Below are 23,761 nucleotides of genomic sequence, written 5' to 3'. Positions count from 1 at the left end.
GTCGTTTGTATGGTGCTGATGACTTTCTGCCCATGCTGACCTACGTTTTGGCCCAGTGTGACATGCCTCAGCTGGACAATGAGATACTTTACATGATGGAACTGCTGGACCCCTCACTGCTTCACGGAGAAGGTATTTGTTGATTCCAGATAACCTGTACTATAAGCACTCTTTACTCTTTAATTTAATCTGAGCAGGTACAGAGAGGGACAGGAGGAGAATAAACAAGCTGGTCAAAAGGGCCAGCTCTGTCCAGGGAAGTCTTCTGGACTCCATATATGAGGTGGGTGAGAGGAGGATGTTAGCCAAGCTGACGTAGACAACACCTCTCCCCCTACGTGAGACTGGAGGAGCTTTAAGCAGCTCCTTCAGTGGCAGACTGCTGCACCCTCAGTGTAGGAAGGAGCGTTACCGCAGGTCGTTTGTTCCGACGGCCATCAGACTTTTCAATACCACAATAAAATAATGTTGCACCTTATTCCACAGCACCTGTCACTTTACATTCATCATTCCAAACTGTATTTTTATATATTTTTTTTTTTTTATTTGTTTTTGTTTATATAGTCTGTGCGTGTGTGTATTTTTTATTCATTGCTCTTATTTTATTTTATTGTTTTAAAAATTTTTTTATCTATCTTATATATATATCTCAAGTATTTGTAAATTTTGTCTTCTCTATGCTGCAGTGACGAGTAAATTTCCCCACTGTGGGATTAATAAAATAAAATCTAATCTTAATTAAAATGAAAAAATGAATATCTCCATTAGAAGCCAAGATGATCTTCTTTTCATGCCACTGTCTATTGTTAACACTCCGTCTCCATATGTTTATGCCCAGGTGGTTACTACCTGACCAGCTCCTACGGAGCCATGTCTCTGATCAGGAACTTCCAGGAGGAGCAGGCTGCCAGAGTGCTGAGTTCTGAAACAAGAGATACACTCAACCAGTGGCACCGTCGACGCACCACCCAGCGCTCTGCACCATCAATTGATGACTTTCAGGTCAGCATGAACAAACACAACAGTACAAGATGCTTTGTACTAGATTGTTTTGTTTCAGTGTTAGGGTATCTTACATTTTTTTGCATTTTTTGAGAGGTTGCCTTTTAGCTTTCGAGTTGCTTTTGGCTGAAAAATATTTCTGATTTGAGTAAACAGATCAGACTTTTACTAACAGTGAAATAAAAAGTATTCCAACTGCTGTTTAGGAATATCAATCCTCAACCTAAGGATAGACCTCATGTACCTGTGACAATAACTTTATCTGTATCTAATAAACTGTGACTCTGTGTGACAGCTCGTGTATAATCATTGTCATTTGCTGTTAGATTCTGATCTGATTCTGACAGGTTCGTCTTTGCGTTAGTAATTGATGAACTATACATAAATGTGCTCAATTCTCTTGCAATAAAAAGTACCATGGTATAAAGGCTGCAGGTATTTAATAAACCTGCAGTTTCTCTTTGCGCCGAGAGTAAACCAAATTCCACAAATCACTAGAAGCAACAAAAAAACCTCCTTTTAAACTTCTAGTCTGTGTGCACTTTTCAAAGAGTACACAAACTGCGACTTTTAATCTCTGTTATGTCTATTGACCATGTTTATGTGCAGAAAAAAATAATCCTGTTTAACCTATTTAAAGTGTTTTACCATAAAGGAGCAGCTTTCAGGGGGAAATCCTAGAGCTTTTCTTGTGGGTATATGTCATATACCTGTGTATTGCATAAACTGTACCACTGCTTTCAGCAAAGGTTGTCTCATACCACAACAGTTGAGGTATCCAGTACCAGTGCCAGCGCTACTGCCGAATTTCTGACTGTGCTTCTTCTTACTGTCCCTCAGAACTACCTGCGGGTGGCGCTGCAGGAGCTGGACAGTGGTTGCACAGCCAAGACTATGCAGGTGGGACCTTACACCACCGCGGAGGAGGTATGCAAGCTGTGTGCCCACAAGTTCAACGTGTCCAACCCTGAGAACTACGGCCTGTTCCTGCTGATGGAGGGCAGCAGCCAGCAGCTGGCACCAGACACCCACCCTCAGAAGATAAAAGCTGAGCTCCACAGCCACCCGCAGGCCGCTCCTTTCCACTTTGTATTCCGCCATGTGGCTAACTGCACCTCCCTGTCGTCACCTCACCTCGATACTACACCCAACCTGAACGACCTCACCCTGACCTCTGAGCCCCAGGCCAACCTGAATGACGTAATTACTGACATGTTGGCCCCCTCCCCCAAACCCAGTGTCAGCTTAGGTCTCAGCCCAACTCTGAGCCTTAGCCTGCCGCCCAGCGACCTCAACAGTAACTCCATCTCTATATGACTGTAGCAACAAGTGGAACCCTGAACGGGGGTCTTTGTCTCCCTGCTGCCACTGTATCGGGCATTATCTCTGCGTTGTGCGAGTCTTTAAAAGCCTGACTTCTCATTTTGTCTCACTCAACATCCCCAGCTGGGAAGTTCTGTCTGACAGACACGGGTGAAACAGCAAAAGAAGAAAAGAGGGAAGGAAATGAGAGTGGTAGAGTTATTTTTGCTTGCTTGGCTCTGGATTTGGCATCAGAGCAGCACTTTGGTAAACACATCTCCGCCTTAATGATGGTGCTTCAGGGCAAGCTGTTACCGTTGCTGCTTTTCGGGTGCATGGAAGGAAATCAGACCATTTTTGTAATTAATCACTCTTCAGTATGCAGTTTATTTAGGTGATAAATCAGTGTGATTATAAATTACTTACCTTTAGATTGTTGATTTGGATGAATTTGGCAGCAACACTCAGTGGTGACTGATGCCCATAGAAATGTAATATTTTCCAAAACATCATTTTTTGCCTGCAAATCTTTACAGCAAGAAAAAAAGGGAGAAGATACAGAGACATCCTTAAGAAGAAGATATGACATTAATTCTCTGATTTGGCTACATTAGCCACCAGTCAGAGACCAACACATTTCCCTCTCTTGTTTTAGAGAGGAATGGATGTCCAAATGGCTGTTTGTGGTGGCATTTTTTGGTAAAGGTGTTCTTCTAAAAGAAAAGAACATGAACAATCAGCAGTGGCAAAAAGTTAACTTTGCAGCAGTTACTCTGCAACTAGTTATTCTTTTTCTCAGTGAAAAAGAACTCTACACATTCAATTACAACTAAACAGTAAGCTTTAACGGAGCACTACACAAATTTAAGCGGCAGTACCAGTGTTTTTTTGTTTTTTATTCATTGCCTTTCTCTTCCTTGTCAAAACCTGGTGTCTACATCCACCACAATGCAATTTGATTTCAATGCAATGCAACCCATGGCAATTTGGTCGGAGATTTAGGTGTGCTATGCAACAAATATAGCATGGAGCGGAGATGAGCAGCAGCTGCAGAGGTTTGAGCTCACTTCTTCGTATCTCTACAAAAAGTTTATTTTCCTTACTCAAATTGACATCACTTACGACTATAAACCAACTTGTGAAAAATACACAATGAGTTGCTACAAAATGTTAGTATAAACTTGATCAAATCTTGGACTTTTATATGATAATCTTAAGGATTAACATTGTAAAATGTTGTGAAATGTTGTTTTTTGTGTTTTTGAGTTTGTTGTTTGTTTGTTAAAAACAGGTGGGTATGCCAGTGTTGATGATACTGATTATCCTGGTAATATGAACAAGATTCAATCATACATGATGTTGCTTGATAATCTCCATTCAGGTTAGATTCAGATTAACAATACGTGCCAGAAGAATTTGGGCTGTCTGTCATATTTCAGTTTTGACAGGTTCTCTGTATTACTGACGTGGTCAGTTATAAAAAGGTTGTGTGGACTTCTAAGCTGGTCTGAGGTTCCACACAGCCAAACATGCTGTATGGATTGTGCAGATTTTTGAAACAAGCAAAGGTATGGGAGGATGCATAGGTATGGAGAATGAATAGTAGTGAGATTGATCTGCAATACAATACAAACGCCTACATCAATGTTGACTTTGGTACTGCCTGTCTAAAATACTTGAATATAAAAGATTTCAGTAGTTGGAAAATAGAATTACAATGTTGTTTGTTTAGGAAATAAATTGAACTGTAGAACTTCATTCATTTTATTTTTACGTGGGGGTGAAATGTTAATGTCAGAGGTGTAGTCAGTAGAGACGAAACTGAAAAGTGATGTGGCTGAAGGAAAAAGCAATTGCTGTAAGAGGCAGTTTAGTAGCATTAAATGACATGTATGGTCTGTATTATAACCTGTATGGAGCTCACCACACTAATGGTGAAGTTCACTAAGTGTTCAGAGTTTGAATTCATATGTACTGCCATGTTGTTCATAGTTTTCAGTCACATGACCACCGCGGAGCCCGGGAGGGCAAAACATCATTCTAACACAGCAGCTCATACTGGACAATCTGTAGTGTTGCAGAGCAGGTTCATACATTTTCCATCTGTTTAAAGCCACCGCAATTTGGATCACCTCTCAGCAGATGAAAAACAAAGATATAGGAACAAACTTCAAGTTTTGGGGATCTATGATCCATAGATACATGCCGCTGGGATTTTTAAAGCTCCTGCTGAGTTTGATAAACCGCAACGGGAGCTATTCCTCATAGTGTTAAACTTTCCTGTTCTGATTTCAGACAGTAATCAGGGAAACACGGAGAAGTTGATTTTCTACAGGCCAGAACCTAGTGCTAGTTTCAGGGTTAACACACATTTAACACTTTCAACAGTGGATGAAAAGACACACAGGAGCTCCAACTTTGCCTTGAGAAGCTGCAGCCTTCATTCACAACAGACTTACGCTGTACATATGTTTTATTTTCAGGGTCATTGTAGTCAGCAGTGTTGACAAGCTACAGTTTGAACAACTCGCCTTTGACAGCCTGTGTCGCTGTGGATGAGGAGGGACTGGTGCAATGTGGCCCCTGTATTTGTATGGCAGGGTTAGGAGAAGTTTGTTCCCATCTTGTTGTCTTCTCTCTGGCTTTTTTTTTTCTCAAACGGAATTCAGTAAAAGCACAACCCAGGCACACGTCTTTGTTTGTTTGTGCATCCATTTGACCAACAACTATCCAGTATTTTGGCTAAACAAGCCTGGTAAACTTGCTGGCAGGCAGTGGGACAAAGCTTTGTTTCGCCCTCCAGGTGGGTGTGGCTATAAGGACGTGGCGCCACGTGAAAACTATGAAGTTTCTTTGTGGCCATAACTTTCTTTGACCAAGTGAGTATTTATGTCTCTGTGCAGGGATTTTTCACAGATGGCTTTTCTATGTCTAGAATATTCTTGAAGGTGTCAAAATGTCATTTGCATTCAGGAGACATCTTCCTCCTTATTAACTTTCATTGAACAATATCAGAAATATTTTGCACTTAATAAATGGTGGAAATAAGATTATATGTCTTGCACAGTGTTTGAATTTGAACAGTGCTCTTATATCAAAGTCCTGTTGCACCAGTTCATCACCACTACATGGTGCTCATGAGTCATACTTCATACTGCATCAGCGGTGGCCCAAATTTGAAATGAAAACTACCAGACACAAAAGACAGATTTATGACACATTTGTCTGCTTGGAAGCAGAAACGTGTCTCATACAGTATGTATACTCTAGAAAGGCAATAGAAATATAATGCAATATACAGCAGTTTTGGTCACACCATTCATATTTATCTCTCAATTGTAGGACATCTGACAATGAAGTTTGTTGTAGTAAAAGACCAAAAAACGGACTTATTTGCTCATGGAGCTCATAGACATCTTGATCTTTAACAATGTGTCATACATTGTTTTCAAAGCTTGTTTCCATTGTGGATAATCTTATCTTCAAAGTAACCAGTAACTAAAGCCGTCAAAAAATGTAGTGGAGTAGAAAGTACATTTTCCTCTGAAATGTAGTGGAGTAGGAGTATAAAGTAGCATAAAATGGAAATACTCACAATTTTACTCTAATCAATTCTTGAGTCAGTGTACTTAGTTACTCTCCACAATGCCTGAGCACTGCCAAAAGGTGAGTGACCTACACTCAATACTGTGCCTGAACATATCTCTATATAGAAGACAGAAGTAGTCAAAAATATAATTAAAGTGTACATTTCACCATTAAGTACCAACCAACATCTTTTTATTGGTAGGTTACTACATGCATGTGTGAGTTTGTGGGTCTGAATAAAACTTGGGTCCAACACAGGGTTGTATTACCTTAAGCAAAAACAACTTTATTAATGCTCAGGTAGAAAAAAAATCGATTTGAAACATCTAAGCACAAAGTAAACCATTCTATTGAAATTGTTCCAATGTAGGAAGAGGTAAAGCAAATAATGAAACTTCATTTGCAAACACTCACTCTCCATCTCCTATACATCCATCCAGTTCAAACTAAATCCAGTGCCATCTAAAATCCCATGAGACTTTAATTTCAAAGTACATTAAGATTCACCATAAATAATTTATCATATTGAAATATCTCCATGCAAGTAAACAAAGAACAACAGCGTCAGAGGTCTCAAACACATCAAAACAAAGGGGAGCACAAGGGAGATCTAGGAACTATGAAAATATATTCAACAGATATTCAGATTGAGACAAAAATATATAATTACATTTACACCTATTTATATACATATGTACAGCAGCAACATAGTACCCATGTGAATATCACAAATTATTTAGAAATCTCCCCTACAAGACGGCTCTTTTCATAATGTGAGTGTCTGTGGTGTTTTGGTTGGTTTCATAGATATGGTACCTTATGTTTAGGTGGGAGGTACAAGCAGTGAATAGCAGCACAGAATGTATTGAACCAAATCACCAGGTGTATCACCCGTTGCATAAGTTGGTTTGATGGTAAAGTGCATGATACAGATGTTTTCTGATGAATATGATAAACCAAAAGAAATATCCTGGGTTATAAAGGTATATTTATAAAGAGATGGATGACTGATATATTGTTGTAATTTGTCTTGAACAGCAAGCTTTTCATTTGACTGAGTAAAAGTATTTAGATCTTTGTCATCCTACCAACACTGAGCAGTGCAGAGTTTAAAGGCTAGTGGCAGATGCTTGTTTGAGAGAGAAATGCTACAACACATATTAATAATAATACACCACCTGATTTTATTAAAAAAACACTGTTGATGTTTTGATATTCCATTTTGAACAAGTTATCAGGATTGTGAGTTTTGGGAGAGATACAAAGTAATCATAGTTGTCTTTTTCCATAGCTAATTTTACAAAAACAGAAATTACATGTATTTTTAACTTCTAAGGATGGCTTCTGGAAACAAACATTTTGTACAAATTCTATATTTAACAAATAAAGTTTCCAATTATGAATGTTACACATAAGTAACATTTATATTGGGTTAAATGAAACTCATTCATAAAGATAGTTGCAGTTCTTTGGAATAATTCACAGAGGTCCACTTCTGCCAGGAATAAAGATAAATTACCCATCATAACTCAACATGGTAAGTCATTTTTAAAGTCAAATACTCAAGACACTAAGTAAAATGAGATAGTACGTAAGAATTAGAATACATTTTTAAATCCAAATTGTGTGTGTATATTATGAGTGACTACAATCAAATGTGATTTTCAGTCCATTTATGAGATAATAAAACTAAATGCTGAGTTAAAACAAGAATTTTAGCAAAAAGGATGACTTTTTAATCCAAATACTGTGTATAGGTAGACCCATGCGAGTACAACTTTTAATAACTATTTTTAGTTGGAACCTCGGCAAAGAGTCTGCTCGGTCAAGCAGTTGTATTCCTGCATTATCTGTTTTTTACCTGAAAATTGTGCTTCTATTCGCATACATTTTATAACGTATCTCATCATTTTGATGAGATCCTCAATCTGACCTCTCTTAAAGTTTCGCCTAACAAAATTTTACCATCATAACCATGACTTTATATTTCTACAATTTTGCCTTTGTATCTCAATGTGTATTTAGTGTCTCCTAATTTGCAGTGTTTCCCATTTACACAACAGCTGGAAAATGCAGACTGCTGCTGGGTTTTTTTGGGCATTTTTTTTTTTTTTTTTTTTTTTTGAGAGGCGAGGAGAGTTATATTGTTTTGCACTACACCTTTGATTAAAGCATATAAATAAGAAACCTGATTATGACAGCACAACAATTGCAGAACAAGAACCGGGTAGATGTCAACAATGAGGCAAGAAAGGGTGATCGGGTTTTTGGGACTATCATTGGATGAACGGAAACAGTCCTGCAATTTGTAACGTGAATATTGCACAGTAACATTACAGATAACACACTCATTTCATAGGAATATGCAAGGAAACATACAGTATATTTGTAAAATAAACAATATTTGAAAGATCCATTTTTATACAAAGATACTGGGTATTGTACATGCACCGATTGTTTTCTTCTTCCTAGAGGCAGGCCACCATGACATGTGAAAGCTGTCAATGTCAAAGACAACTGACAAATTCTTTCACAGACACATATTATTTAGACAGGGTTACCTCAAAGGAATGTTGTAAATGTAAGTAATCATTGAAAATATCATTATATTTAAGTAAATTAACACTGATAATACAAAAGTGTGGTGATACAAATTATTTCTGGAAAAAAGGGTTGTAAAAAATGTTAAACGGGGAGAATTAATAGCAGCTGCCACTGACTAACCCAGAGTGTACGTAAACCTTCACCCATTGGGTAATATGGCTCAAACAAAAAATGAATTGTCCGTTTCATGCAAATTTTTGAAATTTGTTCAAAAGACTTGTCTGATCAAAGAAAGAAAGAGAAGTAATGCTCATAATGATGAGGAGGAGGTTACTTTGGGAGAGTTGGGGAGGTGGGTCTCTGATGTATGGCAGCAAGGTTTTAAAAGGGGAGCAATTTTATAAACTCTAAGTCCTATTCGACAGGGCAGGCAGTGTAGTAGAGAAGCTGAAATGTGAGCGGAGGCCAGAGCAGAGGAAGTGACAGAGAAGCAGGACGGAGGCAAAAGTACAGCTGTAGCAGATGACTGAAGGAGAAAATGGGAGGGAGTGAAAAGATGCATTGGTTGGAGGCACAAGCCTTTATGTTATGTGATTTTATTGTAAATATGTGGTTGTCTATATATATGTTTTTGCTCAATAATTCTTGCGTACTTTACTGATTACTACTTTTATATATTTTTCTTAAATCTTGAAACACTTTGATATGTAAGCTTGACTGGATGTAATGAGCAGTCTAAATGGATTAGAGTTTATACAATTCTATTTGGCAACATGTAAAATTACTTAGAACATACAAAAAATGTGTATCAATTTGCTCCCCTTTTTCATTCTAAACTTTTAATAGTTGTTTTCTTTTTCTGGTAGAAATGGGCACCACATTACAAAGCTATTTCATGGAAACTTTCAAAGAAATGAGGAAATAAACATTTCCACCCTGATTCAACGTGCTACCAATAAATAAAACTATCACCTCAGCTTGTAAATATCAAATTCTACTTGGACTGACATTTTATCCTATCAATATCAATACTTTTTTTTTTACTTGGCTTTGTAGAAAGGTTCAGGTATTTAGTAATTCCATTATGAGGTTTAGAGCTGTAAGATTCTCTTGATAACAGTCCAGTTTTGATTGAGTAGTGGATGATAAATCAATTAATTACAAATAATAAGCTGATATTAACAGACATCATTTGGAATTTTAATACATCTTTTTAAACTGTACTACTATATAAATTGATCTTTAATCATTAAAGTGGCATATTTACATATGTGAAAGCTTATAGTTATTGCATCACATAAAGATTCAAACCCTGCTTTCCGGTCATAACAGAGAGGTCTGCCTGTGACTATGAAATAAATAAATGCATATGATGAACATAAACAACATTAATTATTTGTACATTCAAAAGACAATATTTCTCCGATTTTAAATGACCTATGTATTATCTTTTCCTTATTAGTAATACATGGAATACATATGACTTATTTTTTTTGTTTCAGCAATTATCTTCCCTCATTGAGAGAGAAAATCGAATGAATAGGGCATTTGATATTTGAAAGGACCCTATCTGGAGTAAAAGCTGACATTTTGATAGTGCGTAACAATTAACAGTGACGACCGGTAACTTCTGGTGGAAGTCTTTGAGGAACAGTACGACTTTGATGTACCACAGTGGAATAAAAATCCCCTAGAGGGTTTCACAAACCACATTTAACATGCTCTAAAAACTAGTAGAAATATTTATATGCCAGAAACGTACAATATCTGGACAAATATAGACATTAGGCATTGCGAAATACAAAGCCCCCCCATCCCCAATCCCCCTACCTTAAAAACTCATGCAATTTTAACCTGTTAAATATCTAACTTCCACTGTGGTTTCCATAGAGGAGTGAAGCAGCATCCATTCACCACATGGGAAATACCTCGTCCAGCTGTTGTTTCAAATAATGCCAATGCTGTTTTGAGTCTGCTTGGTCAGTGTCTTAAAGAGGAGAAAAAGCAGCAGTCCGTTATTCTTTGTCCCTGGGTGCCAGACTAGTACAACAACGAATGAATGAATTCCATACGAGCCAGCTTCATTTTACAAGGATGCTTTGCTCATAATCAGCATTATTAGGAGACGCCTTATCTCCATGTGAAGCTCTTCAGTGCAAGTTTGAATTCTGTATTTTACATGAACAAAAAACTACACATTCAAGTAAAAAAAAAATCAACACAACAACTTCCAAAGAAATTGTGCTTTTTTTTTTTTTTTTACACTTGTTGCTTGTTTTGTGTTGATTTCAGCAACCCTGGCTCCAGAAGTAAAACCTGCCTGGGTGGTTTTGTGACCTCCAGTGTAGAAATGTGCATATGACATGAATAAATAATAAATAGGACATCTGGATGTACTTACAGAGGTGTGATATTTACAGAAATAAAAATGAAGAAAAAAAAATCCCCATAAAGCTCATTAATACAAACAAAATGTACAGCTGTGAGTTAATTCATAAAAAGGTGATGTGTAGAAGGTCTGTATTTCATAAATGGAAAAGTCAAGTCTGTTGACTTACAGACTTAATCACATGATAAAAGTAGAAATTGTCCTAAGATAATGGTGTTTGAAAAAATTTCTCATCTGCTTAACAGATCCTGTTCTCAGCCTGAAGACTCTGACACGAGGCCCTAACTATTAACCATTATCTACCCCACAGTGCTAAACTACCCCGATACATCTACTTATACATCCCACCCCTCTATATCATTGCTTTTATAATTATTACTCTCAGGTTGTAGATAAAAAAAAATAATAAAAAAAAAACCTTTAGTGTGAGGAAAATATAGCAGCAAGGAAAACATTGCACCTAAAGGAGATTTTAAAATAAAAGGTCCTTACATCAAAAGCGAGCAGTAGTCACACGAGGAGTATGTGTTTCTGCATCTCTAGTTGTTGTGCTCTGTGTTTCCCTTAATGAGGGCTTGTAATGAGTCATAAAATCTCTAGATTTTAGAATCTTTTAGAATCGTTCTGTTTCTAGAATCATTCCCACGCTCTAGTCTGGTTGGGAGTAAACATCAGAACAGCTCTACATTGCACTGAGCCGAAAAACAAGCATTTTAAAAAAGTACAAAGTGGGATCTCTTCTCACATAAGAGACAATAGGCAGGAAACAGAGTGAGAATCAGACCCGTGCCAAATGGTATTTGCAATTAATTCTTACTGATTAAGTTAAGAATTAGACCTACTGGTTGTCATTCTGTCATTGGACCCCACGAGTATTACTCATTTGTAATACTTCACTCTTAATTCCTTGCAAAGACCACTTCCTGTGTGAGTGTGGGTGCATGCACAGTATTGATATGTTTGTGTGTTGTGTGCAACTCAGTCATCCCGGCAAGTTGGAAGGTTGACAAAGGTAAAGATGTTATACTCGATGAGGCAGGAGAAACACAGGAAGACAGAGTAGAGTAGGAGACATACGACACCCAGACGTCGGTCTAATGTCCACTTGTTTAGATGAACTCCCACCACCTGAGTGGACAGGGAGCAAAGGGGAGGGACCACAGAGATGAGCCGATCAGTAGACAGATCAATAAAGAGAATTATGGGATGAAGCGGCTCAAAGCAGACCTTTCACGGACTCACCGTCAGAAACACAGATGCCAGCAGAAGCCCAACAGAAAAGATGAGCCCTTTGCTGTTAAGTTTGATCTGCAAGAAGAAAATGTGAGACATTACTACTTCTATACACTAATTAGACTATTATGACCATCTGCCAAAATACGCTATTGGTCCCTAATGAAAGGACCTTTACGACACACAGAGGCCTGGACTTTACTGGATTTCTGGAGGTGACACTGTACAATGTACACTAACTAAGCAAAGACAAACCACAGTCCATCAGTACTGTAAGCCATGAAGGTCAGTCAGTCAAGAAACGTCAATGAACTTTGAAAGTAAAAAAAACAAAAAAACGGGCTGATGATATGGGCTCTCATGAAGATGGCCCAAAGAAAGAAAACTAAGGGTGATATTTTCATCAGCCTAGGCGCAGGGCAGTGCAAGCACTGGTGCAGTGAAAGTGTAAGTAGTTGTGACCAACTTGTTTGGTATTTTGGTGATGAGATGCGCAGTCACAGCCATGGCGCAACATGGCCCAGTGCTGCAGTTGGAAGAATAAGTAATTAGAAGGTGAGTCAGCCGACTTCGATCGTGGCCAATCAAATGAGTTCCTTTCATTCCCTTTAAACCACTGTGGCTATTGCATCATGATGTGCGCAAACTGCCTGATTCACATCCGAATCAACAGAAAAGAGTCAACCTAATATTTTATATGATTAACTTAATCAGAAGGTTATATTAAAAACAAATCTTCTTGGGATCATTTATGTAAATGGAATTTAAATGCGTAGGACTTCCACCAAACCTGTCTTTGGGTTTGTGGATAGGTTTGTCTATGTGTGCTCTTGCCCACTAAAGCCACCAAAACAGCTACTTTCACCTGGTTTGAGCAGGCGCAGGCTCAAGTTCTCTTCAAAATTGACACCAAAATTTAACTGCACTGGCTTATCTTTATTTACACATCCCCTATTGCGTTTTTCCACGGTGCTGCTGGCTTCAGATTGAGCCACAGAAATTGTAACTTGCGTGTAGGAAAAGCCCCTTGCGCTGCACAAAAATTGCCAATTTGTGTGTTTGTGTGTAGCGGGTCTTTGCTGGTGTAATTTTTTATGATTTATCCAGAATAAACATGTATTATGAAAAAACTATGTGGAGATGAAGCCGACGGTGCATTTTGTCCACCAGTCATTAGATGTCTGAGCTGGCTGAGGAATTTTGTCAATCACCGGTCCACAGAGACCAATTTTTCCAGAAAATATGGCAAGTTTTCAATATAGCAAAGGTGATGTTTCATTTCTTGAAGTCAGTCGATCCGTCTACTGTCAACATCTGAGCTGTCGTCTGAGTCCGCCATTGAGCCCTCTGACTCATCCAAAACACCTTCAGTCCAAAGAAAGAGGAAGTGATGCCCGGAGATGGATCCTGCTCACTCCACCCTCCTCCAGAGGCTGGCTGAGGTCAGGGAGGAGATGCGTGCATCGCAGAATATATACAGCAGTTGTGGAAATTATGTTACAATGTTCCTTCAGGAGCTGGCTCATATGATGCTAAAAGGCAGATGAAGGAGATGAAGCAGTAGATGATGTGTTATGAACAGACAGTGTTTGCATTCCTGCAGTGTACTATTGTGCTTTGAGTTGATTTGTTTTAAGTTTTTACAACAAATGTTGAAAGACTGTGAAAGTCAGCACTGGTAAGTTATTGTTGTTGTTGTTGTTGTTGTTGTTTACATTTTTGGCAAGCTAGCCTGCTAACAAAATTAACCGTTACTGCCCAAAAACAATGTGATAGGAAGAATGCTACATTTATGTTGATTTTGAAAGCAACATAATCCAATTATTGTTCCCTCAGCTGACATACTTAATGTTAATGGAATTATTTTTTTTTAAATTCTTGTAAACATTCACTGAATGCCTATGTCCTCGAGTGTCACCGTGCTCATTGTTTACACTGTGCAAATCAGGAATTTCGGTACCATCTCAGTTCCCGTCTTGAGGTGCTCTGGTGTGCCCTCTAGTGGTGTACTCCAGTAACATGTGTAGTACCTTGTCAAGTATGTGAGCAATAACGTTCACAACGTGTATGGTTGTAAATGCAAACGTGTGGTCCAACAGCAAGTATATCTCCGGCCTAAGGACTGTTTGACCAGAAGGATGAAGTACTACATCAGATGACCTGGCCACCACAACCACACAACCTAAACTCAACTGAGATAGTTTGGGATGAGTTGGACAGCAGAGTGAAAGGAAAGGTGTGAAAGTAGGTGACTTCTTTGCATAATCTAAAATATGTTTTGTTTGTTTTACATTTTTTGTTTATTACATAAATCAAAATGTGTTGTTTTATAGTTTTGATGTCTTCAGTCTTGTTCTACACTAATGTAAAAAACTGTAAACTGGTAGTCACACATCAGGCACTAAGATTAAGGAGCAGAGTCCTACTCACGTCAGAGCCATAGTTAATAGCCAGGGTCTGCAGTGCCCAAGGGAGACCGAGCCCCACCAGGATGTCAAACACGTTACTACCGATGGAGTTGGACACCGCCATGTCTCCCATTCCTGAAAATAAAGACAGAGGTGTATTTATGAGGCAGCAGAAAGAGAGAAGTTCAGAGAAATTATAGAGAGACAGCATGAAAGGAAAAGGCAGTGAGCATCGAGGGGCCAAGAAGGTTCATAGGGGAGGAGATGGGTTACCTCCAACCCTCCTCCTCCACCTACTTCCAGGTGGACTCAGAAGAATTCAGTGTAGCTATAAGTTCAACTAATGTCCAAAAGAAACAGTGAAGCGGAGGATAGACCAAAAGAAAGGATAAAGCAGCGACTAGATCACTGCCCTCACTTTTTTTTGGGGGGGCCATTTGTACCATTATTTAATAGAGAATGTGAGTGTGTTCCAATGTATGTTTTTGTGTTTGATTACCTTGCCGGGCCACTATAAGGCTGGCCATACAGTCAGGGACGCTGGTGCCAGCTGCCAGGAAGGTAATGCCCATAATGACATCTGGGATACCAAGTGTAAAGCCTATTATTGTTACCTGAGAGACACACAAAGACAGAAGCAGACTGTTAATGATTATGTTTTGGCAACCATGTCAAAACTACTGGTGGAGACAGAAAGATAGGAGAACAATAAGAACAGAGTGAGATGGGTTTGAGCCCAAATTGAATTTAAATTTGTATTTGTACATAAACATCTTTATTTTTTGACTTGACTCACAGTGAGGAACCCTCACACAATTATAACTTCACTCTGCAGCTCTGCCGAGCTTCAACCCCATTAGGACGGGAACATTACGGGATTTGGTCAGCAGGACATACCAAAGGAAAAAAGCAAGAAATCACCAAAAAAAAGACACCAACAAAATATCAGAGAAAATTATTTTTTTTACGTTTTCTGCAGTATCCCAGTAATGTAGTGATTGATGTCTATATATCCATGGGTCCATTACAAAATAAAAAACTATGCCACAGCACAAAGAACAGAAAACTACCTTATGAGGGAACAAATCTACGCCTTGCGGGCCAGATAGCCTACTGCTAGTATGTCTATTGGTGGTCTTGCATGTTCTACTATGTCTATTAACATTTTTCTGTTAGTGTAAAACCGTGTTCATACTCACGCGAGTACGGACACTCAAGTTACTTATATATATATAAACTTGTGCGGATGCAAATTCGCATCCTTTTGCGTCGCCCGGCGGGAATTTGCATCCTTTCGCGTCGCCTTTGCATTGACTTTGTACGTAATCACTCTGCGGGAGTGATTCGCTTCACGTTTGGTCTGAACAAAGCTTAAGATTTATTTGTAGCCGTTAAATACATTCTATGAATTACCAGTGATCTTCCTTTGCAGCCATTCCGCTTAGGCATTGAATAGCCCTTAATGCTTAGAGCTTTAGCTATGTGCGCTCCCTCAAGGTACATGCAATTCAACTAGTTGGATTTTCTATGAGATCAGACCATCTTTTATGGTAAAAATATTTGATATATAGTACTGAAGTGGTAAATAATAGAGGTTGCTTTAGCTTTCCAGCTGCCGCTGCCTTTTTGTACTTTTTTGTTTTGTTCTCTTCACATTACTCAGGTGTTCAAATGAAAAGAATAAAAGTGGTGTTGACTGTTTGCAGTCTCTTTCCATCGATTTTGTCTGCACTTGTCAATGAGTGACCACGGTAAATTGCCCTTATGTTTTCATAATTAACAAATGCACCCTTACCAGCAGCAGACCTTCCACTCTGCTCTCCTTTGGTTTTGAAATTTCCTTCCACACTTCAAACAAATCCACTTTACTTGATATTAATAATATTGTGCCTTTCTCAAACTTTTTTCCCCTTTGTCACTTACCATCCAGACCATGATGTAGGAGAAAGCAGCGATCCAGAGAGTGGAGCAAACGAAGGACAGCATGAACCAGTTCTCCCAGCGAGGCGTGGAGCAGTTTGGGATGGTGAAGTACAGCAGTAGGCACAGAGGCCAGGCCAGTAACCACTTCAGCTTGTTGAACATGCCCACTGCAGAAATGCGGGCAAGATACAGCATAACAAGGGGTTTAGACCAACATTGACTATATTGTTGGGTCCAGGAATGTGCCTTCTTACACCTCTAAATGTATCACAAATTTTAATTTGGATTTGAACAAAATTGGAAAGGAAAGGAAAATTAATTCCTGTTTACATCCACCCAGGATTTTTTATTTATGCAAAAATCTAAAATGCACATAATCCCTGGTGGATGATAATATGTCTAGAGTAAGGGGCAATTCCCTCCTCTGTGTAGGTCTATACCTGTCAAAACTCACCCTTGGAAAGAGCAGGAGTGACAGAAACCCAATAATCCATATGTCCAGAAGTTACCTGGGCACTGGAAAGGTACAAAGGGTCCCTCCCCATCCTCTTCTTCTTCCTCTTCGTCATTCTCGTTGTTCTCGTTGTCCTCGTTCTCTGTCTCATTTCCTCCGTCTTGGTCATCATGGGGAACATTTACGCCCTTCTCGGCTCTGGACAGCCCGTTTTCCATGCCCCGCCTACTTCCTCCTTTCCCTTGGACATCAGAGTCTCCATTGGTGAAAGTCCTTGTGTTGATTAGACGCTGCCTCTGTACATCACCGACACAGAAAAACATGAGTAACTAGTCATGCACAAGCTGTGTTGCTAGGCACAGCAGCCCTGGAAGCGACTGTGGGACCATATTTGTACCTTGAACATTTCTCTCGTGTTGAGCTCTCCGAGCTAATTGCAATTATTTCCTCATCTGGATCATCTACCTGTCTCTTGGATCCCATCCTAACAAAACTCCTCAAGGAAGTCTTCCCTTTAATTAGTACTTCCATATGGAGATATCATCAGGAAGCATTGCATCAACTTCCATTGTTATACAGCTGACACACAGCTATATCTTTAAAACCAGATGAAACAAATCAGTTAGTAAAACTTGAAGCCTGTCTTAAAGACATAAAGGCCTGGATGACCAACAATTTCCTGCTTCTAAATTCAGACAAAACGGAAGTTATTGTACTTGGTCCTAAACACCTCAGAAACTATTTCTCTAATCACTTAGTTACTCTGGATGACATTGTCTTAGCCTCCAGCACCACTGACAAACCTTGGAGTCATCTTTGATGAAGATTTGTCCTTTAGCCACCATATAAAGCAAGTCTCAAGGAGTGCCTTCTTTCATCTACATAATATAAATAACATTGGGAAAATCCTTCCTCAGCATGATGCAGAAAAGCAAATTAATGCATTTGTTAATTCCAGGCTGGATTATTGTAATTCCTTGTTGTCAGAATGTCCAAATTACTGATTTACAAAGCTCTTCATGACCAGGCTCCATCTTATGTCAGAGATCTTATAGAACTATATCATCCTGAAAAAGCACTCAGAATGCTGGCCTGCTTATGGTTGTCAGAGTTTCCAAAAGTAGAATGGGAGGCAGAGCCTTCAGTTTTAGGGCTCCTCTGCTGTGGAACGCTACCAGTTTGGGTTTGAGGGGGAGAAATCCTCTCTAGCTTCAAGGTTAGACTTAAAACTTTCCTTTTTGATAAAGCTTATCGTAAGAGCTGGCTCAGGTGGCCCTGAACCATCCTTTAGTTATGCTGTTATTGGCCTAGGCTGCCAGGGGACTTAATGTGATGCACTAAGCTTCTTTCCTCTCACTCTTTCACTCTCTATACACTCATATCTCACAATTACATCGCATTCACTTCATGCTTTTTCTCCCATAGTTTTTCCTTATTGTCTGTTGCCTCTCTATACAGATCCCTCGCTCATGTAGTTTCTGTTCTTTCTTTTGCAGATGTCCCGTCATGGAGCTGCATGTCTCTGCTCTGTGATTGTCAGCCACACCAACAGTTCATGTTTTGGATCTCTATGCTGTCCTTTTCTCTCTCTGCTCTCCTCTCACCCCAACCAGTCGAGGCAGATGGCCGCCCACCTCTAAGTCTGGTTCTGTCGGAGGTTTCTTCCTTTAAGAGGTAGTTTTTCCTTCCCTCTGTTGGAGGTTTTTCTCCCTTAAAGAGGAGTTTTTCACTCCTAGTTCATGTGGGAATTGTTGAATTGTTGGGTTTCTCTGTATAATACTGTAAAGTTCTGTTGTAAGGACTTTAATGTCTTAAGTGACATGAAATAACCTGTGTTGTGATTTGACGCTATATAAATGAAATTGAATTGAATTGAATTGAATTGAATTGAAGCTCACACATACAGACAAGGGAGTAGGTCAGCTCTAATGGTTCAGCACAAACTATATTTTTATCTGACAGAAAAAGCTCAATATTTCTTTAAATACTAAATGTTATTTATGCATGCCTTTGTAAAAAAAAAAAAAAATGAACTTCTCTTTTTCAGCTCTCCCTTTTTCACAAACTGTATTACTTTTCACATGAAATAAAAGCTAAACCCCATGAAAGTCATTGAGGAGAGACTGAAAAAGTGCACTTTTATTTCCATTTGGATGATTATAATGTGTTACACATTACATTACATTACATTACATTACATTACATTACACAAATGAAAATAAAAGTACACTTTTCAAGAGAAGTGACTGTAGGAACTAGTTTGTTGCAAGCATACCCCTCCCCTCAGGGGCCTGTTTCACAAAACATGGATAAGGGATTAAGCCATGATTTTTCAGGTATTCTGGTTTAATTAAGTCTTGGTTCTGTTTCATGAAAGCAGTGGCACAGAAGTTACCATGGAGATTCATTCTGTGCATCGAGCCTGGTCAAGATCAGACTAACAGCCAGGCCTAATCAATCCTGGTACTTTTAAATCCGGATTAAACCTTTGATCAGAAACCAATTTATTACAGTTATTCCATGTCCTTATGGAAGTTGGCCATTTTGCTTTAGAATAAATAATAAAATGTCATGAAGGCTGCTGATTTCATTGTTACTTGAAGTTTGACGAATATTTTATTGCAGTTATTGAGAGGATTAAAAAACAGATAATGAAATTGTGAATTTGTTTTAAATTAAGTCATGATGGCAATAAAGTATTAAATCATGGGTGTTTCTCCCTTTACAATCAAGTGCCCTTGATGATGTCATTGATGATATACAGGCTTTCTGATGGAAAAGAGTGTTTCTGGACAGGTTGGACCACTTGGCTTTTCTTAATGACCGCCAGCATGATCGGTCCAATGATTCAGCGCCGCAAAGCACCGTCCTACAGATGATCTGTTCTGGGCTAAAACCAAATTCAAGTGACATGTGTGTCTTTATGCAGCAGGAGATGCTGAAAATCTGAACAAAGCCAGTATTTGTAGCTCCATTAGAAGACTGTATTTGGCATTGAAACAATATTCTCGCATCTTCATTATCTTCTCACAGAAGTATTATGTGCGATATTAAGGAGGAATTTGACCAAATTGCAGGTACAATGAATTACAGATTATATGTGTGTGTATTTGTGTGTGTGCGCAGACACATACACAGAGAGAAAGAGAGAGAGAGAGTGGGGTTTGTAATCTTCATGGTGAATAATATGAGTACCATTAACTTGCTCTGCTCACTTTTAAGGCATTAAAGTCTACAAATGATTTAAGCATACGGCCCGCCTCTTTTCCATTGCTCCATCAGTGAATCTATGATCAACCTCGTGAATGCCCATTTAATGGATAAATTACACCTGGCTTGAACTAGCCGCACCTGATCAGCCAGGCTTGGCAATTGTGAAACAGATTAAACCAGGATGCACTGACTAGGTCAAGCCTGGCATTTCTCTATTATCCTGGATATCTTAATTCTGCTGTTGTGAAACACACCCCTGGTTCCAGCAGGGACAATATTTTAGTCTAAATTAATCACCTTCTCCCAGTCATCATCACATTCCTCAAAATTCTGGCCATGGTGAAGGTTTTGCAGCATTTTTCCACAAAAGCTCAACAATCATTTTGACACTTAGTTCTGCTCATTTAAAAGCCTTACCTTTAGTAAGTCTCAGTTTATTGTTGTTGTTTATCACCCATCTGCCCCTTCCTCAGTTTTTTTTTTTTACTGAATTCTCTGACTTTTACCACGTAAGTGTCAGGATCCCTGTCTGACCCTAGTGTGTCTCCCTCTATTTTGTCCCCAATCACCTCTCCTCGTGTGTTGTCATTCCCCTGTCTGTTTGTTATTGTTTTCCCATGTGTTCTGTGTCCTTCTCTCCCCGCCTCCAGTCACCTCCCATAGCCACATGGGCATGAGCAGCTGCCACCACTCCCACTGATCACCACCTGCAGGTGGCTCACTTCACTGATCACCTCCTTGGACTATATCAACCTGGTTCCTGCAGTCATTAGTTGTCAGTCCAAACTGCCAGTCACCCACAATCTGTCGCCAGTCACACCAGCTGTCCACCGGTTCCGGTTCCTCTCCCCGTTCTGCTACCAGTCAGTGCGACCAGTCGGTGCTGTCCTGTACTGATGTGTCTACGGCTCCCGCCCGATCCTGCCAGGGCTGAGTGCGGGGTCGCCACAGCTGCTCTGCGGTGTTTGTGGCGGACCTCGGGATTTTCCGCAAGAACTACGTCAGCTTGCTGCCCGCTGTGGAGGACCTTGGGATTCCCCCAGCGACGCTGCGCCCCACTCCACGTACTGCCTGTCCATCTGCCTTCCAACCAGCCTGACTGCCGTGTCTACGACTCTCGCCCAGACATTGCCCGGACCAGAACTCGGTTCGTGTTCGCACCAGCTGGCTCCGCCCTCTCGTGAGAAGTCGGTGGAGTTTCCCTCCCGACTCAAGGACGAGGAAGGAGACCGTCGGAAAAAAAAACATTAGGCACCTGACCCTGTACTAATAAATACTGTTTTTGAACCGTTACCCGTGTCTGCGTTTGGGTCCAGTTCACTCCACCACATAACAGTAAGCATGGAAACTAAATATTTAAAACCTTCTTTTGTCTGAATTTTGTTTGTCTGAACATTTTAATTTACAATAATGGACTACACAGCATTTGGGGGAAAACTAATTTTCAGTAGATGTCTGTGTTATTGCTGTACCCAAAATTAAGGAAGTGATTCCAGTTTTGCTATACTTTAATGCCATATGGCGGGCAGCTACCTCAACTTTACACAAGTGGATAATTTTCTTGATTGTGCAGCAGCCTCACTGCATACAACATTTGATAATGCTGCCCCTCTGAAAAAGAGAGAAATTAATCTGAGGAGCTTTCTCCTTGGTAAAATTTACAAATCCGCTCTTTAAAGCAAACATCACTGGCTGGAAATAAATTGGCAGTTTAATAACATTGCCTCCCTAATGCTCGAACTACATATAAAGAATCTTCAGCTCCAGATTATCTCATGAAAGAGACTGTCTGAAATACCTTGCAGTTGGTTTCAATTTGAAAATGGCTGCAATCTCTTTTTTCTCAATCAAAAGTGCAAGATTGGTGCATTTGTGTTTGTCCTTACTTCAGTGATGAGCATTCGTGAGGCCATGGTTAGGCGAGTCCTAGGAGAGAAGTGGCTGGTGATCATTATCCTCATGCCGGCCTCAGAGAAGGACAGCTGGTGCGGGTACGTTGACAGCATCTCGTCAACCATCAGCACCGACGGCTTGCTGTGGTGGTTTGCTGTAGGACACACACATACGCACTAACACCAAAAAAAACCATATCCATCTCAAACATCTGTGCTAAAACACTTCTAGTATCCTCAGATCCTTGATGGTACAGTGGTTAAACAGAATTCTTCCAACTGAAATTTTTGGGAGAAGCTACAACCTTTAGCTTTACTACCTTTAGTAGTAAGTATGCCAAGTTTTGTTGCTTGATCAACATCTTAATGTTTTTGTGACCGGTGGTCTGGCATGTTTGTGATTTCTCCATGCACCTGAAACTTGACCAGAGAGTGCACGTAGCATTTTTTGGGGAACAGAAAGAAGTGGCATAGTGTCAAATCCAAAAGAAATGTGCTGTAAGCAAAGCCTGTTGTCATGTTGGAAAACCCAAGAGCAATTGTGCAACAGTTGAGGTTGTTTGGACCGAATGTTTTCCCTCAGACGCCTCAGAACATCAAAGTAGCACTTGGTGTTGACAGTCTGACCCTGAGGGACAAATTCTCAATACACAACCCAGCAAATGTCAAAGCAAACCCACCCTGGTTGTTCTACTGACCTGATGCGCCTTTTTTGGTAGTAGGCAGTGACCCTCCACCCCTCAGAAATGCTAATGTCACTCAAAACACTTCCCAGGCTCTTTGTTTCAGTGCAGTATGCTAGTTACAGCAGTTACAGCATTTCAAAGGTTTCTGTTGCCGATTTCCAGAGTTTTAGACAAATTTGACATGCACTCTCTGCTCATGTCAACTGAGTGATCGCAGATGCACTCGGACCACTACTCACAAAAACGCGTGTAACTCTGTGCTGAGGTTGATCAAGCAACATAATTTGGAACACTTACTCACGAGGGTTATAGCTTTCTCCAGCTCCACGCATGTCACATTGCTGCACAGTTAGCATGCAACTGGAGCAATCATGGAACTTTTTGATCTGCCATTGTATGCCAGGATGAAATATACTGGGAAGACCTTTTATGAGTCTGGAGGTGATTAGTTTAGTCTAGCATAAAGACTGCAAGCAGGAAGAAATAGATAGCCTATTTCTGTCCAAAGTTATAAAATATGCCTACCAACATGTACTTTCTCTTGTTTAATAGGTAAAACAAACAGAAATAAAAAAAACATTTGTGGTTCAAGTAGGTGGGCAGCAATTTATGTATCTGCCCACTGAATGTGTACATCTGTTTCAACCCACTTCAACATAAATCACACCTTTCTTCAAGAGAACAGCCGTAGCATCACAGCCATCGTCCAGTTCCCCGTTATTGTCTGCACCATTCCTGAAATTGGACAAGTTCTTCTTTCGCCTCTCCAGAAAGCGAACAATGTGGGAGTTCAACCTGTAAGGGTTGGATCAGGTTAACTTTACGTAATGTTCAATGCATGTGCAACTGCCAAATGACTTCAGATTGTTGTACCATTTTTATTTTGTTGTTGTAAGCTGTAGCAAAGACTATTTTATAATTGGGAAAATTTATTATGTTTTAAAATAATTCTGTAGTTCCTATTTTATGTACTTTTTCTTTTTCCCCCAAATTTTATGATCAAGTGTCTTCTCTAAAAGCAAATACAATAACTTTTTGAAAATGTTTTTTGGACGAGTCAGTAACAGCAGAGTAAGTATTCCCCCAAACCATAATATAATTGGTATTTCAGGCTTCACAATCCTGAG

At 39.6% G+C, this 23,761-nt stretch overlaps 2 protein-coding genes across 5 annotated transcripts in view; one reads left to right on the top strand and one right to left on the bottom strand.

Moving 5' to 3' along the window:
• Positions 1–3,446, top strand: part of LOC138615940 (ras and Rab interactor 2-like) — a 459,963-nt gene extending 456,517 nt beyond the window's left edge. For all 3 annotated transcript variants that reach the window (XM_069689833.1, XM_069689835.1, XM_069689834.1), the window contains 3 exons: positions 1–132; positions 839–1,002; positions 1,843–3,446. In XM_069689833.1, the coding sequence (XP_069545934.1) occupies positions 1–132; positions 839–1,002; positions 1,843–2,319 (773 nt within the window). In that variant the 3' untranslated portion in view covers positions 2,320–3,446. The remainder of the gene's footprint in view (positions 133–838; positions 1,003–1,842) is intronic.
• Positions 3,447–6,129: 2,683 nt separating this feature from the next.
• The window catches only part of slc24a3 (solute carrier family 24 member 3), an 88,608-nt gene continuing 70,976 nt past the window's right edge, over positions 6,130–23,761 (bottom strand). For both annotated transcript variants that reach the window (XM_069689838.1, XM_069689839.1), the window contains 8 exons: positions 23,302–23,429; positions 21,943–22,103; positions 16,899–17,139; positions 16,390–16,556; positions 14,966–15,080; positions 14,489–14,601; positions 12,068–12,133; positions 6,130–11,953 (listed from right to left, as the gene is read on the bottom strand). In XM_069689838.1, coding sequence (XP_069545939.1) covers positions 11,804–11,953; positions 12,068–12,133; positions 14,489–14,601; positions 14,966–15,080; positions 16,390–16,556; positions 16,899–17,139; positions 21,943–22,103; positions 23,302–23,429 — 1,141 coding nt within the window. In that variant the 3' untranslated portion in view covers positions 6,130–11,803. The remainder of the gene's footprint in view (positions 11,954–12,067; positions 12,134–14,488; positions 14,602–14,965; positions 15,081–16,389; positions 16,557–16,898; positions 17,140–21,942; positions 22,104–23,301; positions 23,430–23,761) is intronic.

This window comes from Brachyistius frenatus, unplaced genomic scaffold (assembly GCF_029030835.1).
Source record: "Brachyistius frenatus isolate BFR_SWC_R1_liver_20210118 unplaced genomic scaffold, ASM2903083v1 Contig_8, whole genome shotgun sequence".
Taxonomy (NCBI): domain Eukaryota; kingdom Metazoa; phylum Chordata; class Actinopteri; family Embiotocidae; genus Brachyistius; species Brachyistius frenatus.
The sequence above is the reverse complement of the archived record's forward strand: the minus strand, read 5'-3'. Positions and strand labels throughout refer to the sequence as shown.